The sequence below is a fragment of the Sycon ciliatum genome, chromosome 5, assembly GCF_964019385.1.
Source record: "Sycon ciliatum chromosome 5, ocSycCili1.1, whole genome shotgun sequence".
In the NCBI taxonomy this organism is placed as follows: Eukaryota; Metazoa; Porifera; class Calcarea; order Leucosolenida; family Sycettidae; genus Sycon; species Sycon ciliatum.
The window spans coordinates 6626026-6633074 of NC_088647.1; the positions used below are offsets into that span (position 1 = coordinate 6626026).

At 47.0% G+C, this 7049-nt stretch overlaps 1 protein-coding gene across 1 annotated transcript in view; it reads left to right on the forward strand.

Annotated features, from left to right (window-relative positions):
- Positions 1-537: 537 nt before the first annotated feature.
- LOC135816554 (FACT complex subunit SSRP1-like) overlaps positions 538-7049 on the forward strand; it is an 8127-nt gene continuing 1615 nt past the window's right edge. Inside the window, exons 1-7 of the mRNA XM_065329750.1 lie at positions 538-831; positions 1970-2075; positions 2527-2741; positions 3607-3701; positions 4484-4619; positions 4919-5022; positions 6219-6347. Coding sequence (XP_065185822.1) covers positions 553-831; positions 1970-2075; positions 2527-2741; positions 3607-3701; positions 4484-4619; positions 4919-5022; positions 6219-6347 — 1064 coding nt within the window. The 5' untranslated portion in view covers positions 538-552. The remainder of the gene's footprint in view (positions 832-1969; positions 2076-2526; positions 2742-3606; positions 3702-4483; positions 4620-4918; positions 5023-6218; positions 6348-7049) is intronic.

Here is a 7049-nt window from a genome sequence, read left to right on the forward strand (position 1 = left end):
TCACTTATCCCTTGCACTTTTAGGACATGTGCCCAGTCCTGAAGTTACTGCTAATTGGTTTTGTTTTATTGTTTTGCATTCACTTGCAGTAGTCTGTAGATTCATGTGGGTGTTCTGATCGCTGTTTGAAAGCGTTAGAATCGGTGTATATTCACACTCAGCAGCTGAACCTTGCAGGCAGAAGCAGAACATTACACCGCTGTGCTTGGTTATAGACACACCTTGCTTTTTTTAAATATTTTATTCAAGTCACACCTTGCTGCTCTTCGTAGCGTGTGAATCTATAGTACACTGCTTGTTTTCCCTTGGTGACGTGCTACGCTTCTCACCATTTCGCCGCCTCCCGCCTTGCTGCTGTAGTAGCTATATCTTCTGCTACCGTGAACTGCTTCATTCTCTTTGCAGTATGTTCATTTCATAAATTTCATAGTTTTTTTCCAAGTCTACAAATGGAAGAATAAAAATCCTACGAAAGAGATCCGTTTGTCAGGACCTTTTGCAGGAACCCTTCCAATATAAAGTACACATGGATGAGAGTTTCATGGGTATAGTATGGAAAACCGGTCTAAGGTGACCAAGGCCCCCTGGAATTTGAGTCGGCCTGTTAACGTCATTGTACCCCGTCTTTCCGTGTTTCCTATCCAGAACCACGGCCGTCTTCGCATGCAGCCAGAGAAGATCACATTCAAGGCCAGCCGAAGTGGCAAGATTGAACAGTTCAGCCCAGATGGGCTTAAGTCAGTCAACTGGACGCGTGCGCCGAAGGGCTGGGAGCTGTCACTAGTCGCCAAGTCGGGCTCCTGCACTCGGCTACAGGGCTTCAAAGAGACCGTACGTGGCGCGCTGTCCCGTGTGTGCGTGTGTGTGTGCGCGCGCGCGCGCGCGTGTGTGTGCATGTGTGTATGCGTGCGTGTGTGCGTGCGTGTGTGTATGTGTGTGTGTGTGTGCGCGCGCACATGTGCATGTGCATGTGCGTGCGTGTGTGCATTTGCATGCACACACGGCCAGCAGTTAACTTCTCCGCTTTGTGGCATGACGGTTATGGCAACACACTCTCATGTGTAAATTTTCGTACATTGATTGTGCCACGCAGGCAAATACAGTGATGCCAAATCATTTTCACTCAAAATCGGACACCCTTCACCGTCAAGGCTGGCCAGTGGCCACATGGTGCGAATTTTTCCCCGCAGCAATTTTTTTACAGAGAATTCAAAATATCGCCTAAAACACCATGAAAATTCGCTTCGTTGCCATGGTAACCCCGGAGTTGTCATGAATTTTGTAATGATGAGTGTGGTCGCACACTGACTCTGTACAGACTGTCAGTGTACATGCCATCAAGCCTGATCCAGGCATGTTACTTTGCACTTCCACAGCCAAGCGCTAGCCTTTTTAGAAGCAAATGTACAGTGGTTTGTGCCTTCAGTTGTGCTGAAAAGTGAAAGTACAGGACTTCTGCATATGAAAGTAATGATCTCCGACATTTTGGCTGTTTTTTGGACGTTTCCCTTTCGGACCGGTTTTCGGAAGAGCCTTCGAAAATCGGACACTGTCCGAAAAATCGGACGGTTTGGCAGCACTGCAAATAGAAACACAGGAGAGGCGCATAAAGTCCGATCTTGCCAATATTATAGCAACTCCGGGGAATAAGTAACCCTAGCATTATAAGCACTGGCCTGTGCAATGAATGCAATTCTGGTTTATTCATGAGATTGGATTTCACTTGATTCCACTGTATGATAGACTATAGTAGACCGTGTCGGTGTCGGGGATTTGGGCTTTGCTCTTGTTTGCACACACTACGGGTTTCTGTTTCTTATTCTTGTTTTCTGGAGACTGACTTGATATGCGTGCGTGTGTGTGTGTGTTTCTGTATGTGTGTGTCTGTGTTTGCATCTGTGCCCGTGTGTCTTCTGTGCATGCGGTGTTCTTTGTTTTTTGTTTTTTTCATTCTGTATTTCTTTCCCAGGAAAGCCAGCGGTTACAAGGCAAGATTAGCAAATGGTACAAGCTGCCGTGGAGCGTAGTGGAGCGGTCTGTTCGCGGCCTTAGCTATGGGAAAACCGACTTTTGCGGTACGGCATCGCGCCAGCGTGGCTTGATCATGCTTTTTCTCCGTGTTGCTATGTGTGTTTGCACTCTGCAGTCTCTTCACAGAATCTCGATATTTGATTGTTTCCTGCACTACAGCGTAGTGTATGGCGCTAAAATTGCTGATATTTGAACAATGCATATGATGACAGAATGTAGAGCCATTGAGTGATGAGTAATCCCATCTTCTCTTACTCAGCATGGATGCATTCCATTGCTTGTCCAGCTTGGCAGCTCGGTTGTTCCGTAGGGTTGTGCGTGTACTGCGTTGTGGGAGGCATGGGCAATGCCACAGGGTCACATACCAGACTATAGTGCGCCATCATAGTACTACTGTATGTTAGGTGATGATAGGTGTGTAGGTCAGTTTTTCCATAGTGACGTGCATGATGTCATTGCCTGTTTGCTTGGGGCCCTGCTTGCATGTACCTGCAGGCTCATCGTTGAAGTTTGTCATCGACGACAAGCCATCGTTTGAGTTGCCCCTGGAGAGTGTGTGCCAGACGTCCATCACCAAGAACGAGGTACACTTGGAGTTCCATCCGAACGACGAAGCGGACGTTCAGCTCTCTGAAATGAGATTCTACGTGCCACCGTCTCTCACGTCCGCTGTCGGTGATGGCATCGCCGACGACAAAGACGCAGCCAAGGTACAATACCATTGCATGCTAAGTTGGGGGTATATCATGTGACTACAAGACAGTTTACATGATCTGAGTGTTGCCAGGCAACAGCCAATGGGGAGAAGGGGGGGGGGGGGGGCTGGGTGCCAGGTCAGCAATGTGGTGTGCAAAACGCTAGGACTTCTGGGCTCACATTATCGAGGCATTCAGATAGCCTGGATTGGAGTTTTTTGTGCGCGTGTCCATTCGATCCTGGGGTGCCACGCCATCCAGAGGAGAGTTTGAAAGGCCCAGGATGTGAGGGTCTTGACTCAGTGGTGGGGTGACGTCCATGCTTTCTCTGCTGCTAAGGTGTGCATTGTTACCCTCCCACCCAGACTGTAGAACTGGTACTGTATTCTTAATTCGCTAACTACAGTGGCGAGTACCGCAGTGCACACTGACATGGTGCATCGAGTTGCGGATTCGTTAAACTAGTGAAACCTTGCTCAGATGGCAGGGAGGTTCTGCGTTTTGAATTTCGGAATATTTTTCGGCAGTTCTGGCTTCGAGAGTCGGCGGAGCAGTAGAACTTTCGGGAAAATAATTGAACGGAAAGAAGCAGTCGAGTCGGAAAATATTTGGAAATTCTAAATGCAGAACCTCTGTACTGTGTTGGCTGTGCGTACGGACCCCAAGCATGCGGCGTATAATCGTGTTTTCCCGCCGTCAGCCCAAAGACGGCTACTACCTGCTTGTTCATATGTTAAACTAGCCGTCTTCCCCCTTGCATTGCCGGTTGTATTGTTTTGGAAGTAGCCCTGGTAATAGCTATCATGCTGACACTATTTCCCTCTACAGTAGTGCAATTCCTGCTTCGTTTGCCATATCCGTTGCTTATTTTGTGGCTCAGGAATTCCACACCAAAATCACGTCGCATGCCGACATTCTTCGTGTGTCTGGCGATGCGCTCATTACGTTTGACGGAATGTCATGCCTGGTGCCTCGGTAAGCCACTGCTTGGCGTTTTCAGTGCGGTGTGTGTGTGTGTGTGTGTGTGTGTGTGTGTGCATGCGCGCGCGCGCGTGTGTGTATATGCGTGTGTATGCGTGTATGCACATTTTTTGTTTTTCTTCGGGTTTTGGCGGTATCTACATTCATGTATTATGTTTGTTTATAATTGTATTTGTTGACACTAGATGTACTAGTAGTTACCGGTTTCTCTGATAAAGCCCGGTCTATAGTAGTGACCCGGCAAGGGTTTTTGAGAAGTAATAAGAGTACAATCTCTAGTAGTATCGTGGGTCACATTTGCCGGACTATTCAGCAGTACATTAACTGAATGTAAAATAGGAGTACTTGAGTACATTGTGTCATGCACGTTATTGATCTACATGTATTTCCTTTCTGGTGGCTATGTTATTGTGAAACATTAGTCTTGACAATATCTCTTTGAGTTTACTTCAAGGTAGGTTTTAGAAAATTCTTCATATGGTCAGTTCCTCTCTCTCTCTCTCTCTTTGTACGTTTAGATACGGAAGTTGGCTGATAGTGGAGCATTGAAAGATAAACGCATAGTCCCTAATTCTAGCGCAGGTGGTCCTTGAACTAATAAGTAGCCCGGGCTTTCATTAGAGAAAGTATGGTGTGCAAAGTTTGGGTTATTGGCAGCCCTTGTGAATCTGTTGTCGTGTGCAATCTACAAAGTCCTTCTCTTTATTTAGTTGCTCAGTTGTTGTTGTGCTTTGCATTGCCTTTTCCCACGTTTCCCTCTGCCATTGCCGATATAGTGGACGCTACACAGTGAAAGTATACCCAGGGTTTCTCTTCCTGCATGGCAAGTCGTACGACTTCACCGTTCCCTTTCAGTCCATCGTGCGACTCTTCCTCTTGCCTCACAACGACATGCGACAAATGTACTTTGTGGTGAGTTTCTGCAGATGCCTGCCTGCCTGCTGTTTAAGCATCTTGTCTTGTGTGAGGATCATGTATTCTAGTAATATAGGGTTGAGTAATTATCGGAGCAGCAAAGGAGGGAAAGGCTGTTGTGTCTTCGAGTTCACACTGTATCATGGGCGATCGACCAACAGGAAAGTGACACTTGCTCCAGGTAGTACTGCAGCGTTTGCACTAAGGCATGACTGTGATTCGTATTTGTCTCGGTCGTTCTCTAATATCTCCTCCTCCCACTGTTGTGTGTGTGTGCATGCGTGTTTCTTGCCTAGGTGGCTATGGACCCTCCCATGAGGCAGGGCCAGACGCGCTACCCTTTTCTGATTCTCATCCTCAACAAGGAAGAGTCGATGGAAGCAGAGGTGGCATTGTCAGAGTGAGTCTGCCGCTGTGCCTGTTCTTATCATGCGTGCAATGTGGCATTGCTTTTGTTGTGTACCGTCAATTGCTGTTAGTACCGCCATACTTCTGTTTCACACAGAGGTCATGTTTAATGACAACATTGTAGATACGTTGTATTTAGTGGCAAACCAGTGCACGTGGTGCCTCTCCATACAGCAACCAAAGAATTCCGCGGACAGGCCCATGGGCTTATCTGATTCAAAAGGGGCATCAGATGAGTGTAGATGTGGCCATGAGCTTATACGCCAATCACGATGCACGGCAACAAGATGCACGGCAACAAGCACACAGAGCATACTATAGTAAACCCTGGTGTAAGCGTCCTCTGGGTTTAGCGCACTGTGAGACCTGGTTCTAAAGACCACCTGGCTTTAACGACCGCTTTTGCTTGCGCCGTGGGGTGGTCACTTAAACCAGGTTTTACTGTAGTACTAGTATTGGTTTACTCTACCCTGACTGCACTGCCACTGCAGCACGTAAGTCAGTGCACTTGTGCAGTGATACATTGGCAGTGCACTATTGTAGGCATGTGTATTCCGTGTGATAGTATCGTGGTGGTGGTGGTGGTGGTGGTGGTGGTGGTGTGTGAATCCCTATTTTTCATTCTTGTCTTTTTCGACACACACACCACACCACATACTCCGACATACACACATTTGCCTTGCAAGCTGTTGAATGGTGTAATCCCAGCACAAGTTGTTATGTCTAACATAGCTGTTCGTTATCATCGCTTCCGCGATGGGCATGTGTGTGTGTGTGTGTGTGTGTGTTTTGTCTATTGCTGTGTACACATGGATGGCATGCACATGTCGGCATGGGGGCTTCTTCGCCCCACCTGTCCATGTGACTCAGCTGGAGACGTTTTGACAGAGCTTGTTTTACGTCCTGGATACGGAGCAAGCAACAAGACTCAATATGACACTGTGTCTGTGTTTGTGTTTGTACATGCGTGTTTTCATGCGTTTTGTAGAGACTCGGTTATTGAGCCAATAATAAATGTAGAAAGGAAAAGGATGTTGAAGCTAGGTGTCAGGCTGTCGAATGTCTCACTACTCTGTCAGTTTTGTCCCTAGTTGTTGCACTTTCTGACTGTATATAGTATCTAGTTACAGTGGTGGAGAGTTACTCTTAAATCGTTTCCGTATGTCCTTTTTTTTCTACGTTTTGTAGAGAAGAGCTGGAGAAGCAGTACCAGGGTAAGCTGACTCAGCAGATGAATGGGCCTATTTACGAGGTGCTGAGCCGCGTCATGAAGGCGGTCGCTTCAAAGAAGATCGTCGTGCCTGGCAATTACCGAAGGTAATGATCTTGGCACGCGTTGTCCTGTCTTTTGCGTGTGTTCTTTCCCCCTGTTTGTCAGCCGGCTGTGGTGCAAATTGTACTCAAGTACTACTTGTAGTATGTGTGATCTGCAGCATCTTAACATAGTCTAATATTGTCACAGGGTTCTACTTCTAGCCAGGTCAAAATAGTAGGGGGGGGGGGCATGGGAAGCACTTACGCCGTATCCCATTTTTTCCACTTTCCTATATTGTCTTGCCACGCTAAATGCAACGTATGGGGCGAATCCCCGACTTCACCCGAGACAAATGTGCCTTTATGAACCATCTAGTAGTGACTTTCGACTGCATTTTCTTTGAATTGCATGGAAACACGAAAATCGGAAAATGAGTAGGGGGTCGCTGCGTCCCCTTTTTTTTTCTGCGTCCCTTTCCCCCCCCCCCCCTTTGGCTAGAACCCTGTAAGGAGTTGTACTGGTGCTTGAGATCTGCAGACGTACTGGACGCACCACATACTGTACAGGCAGAACATTTCGTCGGTCAATAATTTCGTCCATCTCCAAAGAAAGGGAATTCGTCCGGTTGTAAATTTCGTCCATGGATAATAAGAGTGTATTGAAAAGCTGGACAAATCGACAATAGTCCGGCATTTAATTTAGTCCAAAAGCTCCTTGGACGAAAAGAAGAAATTAAATACCAGACGAATATTTCTGCTTATTCA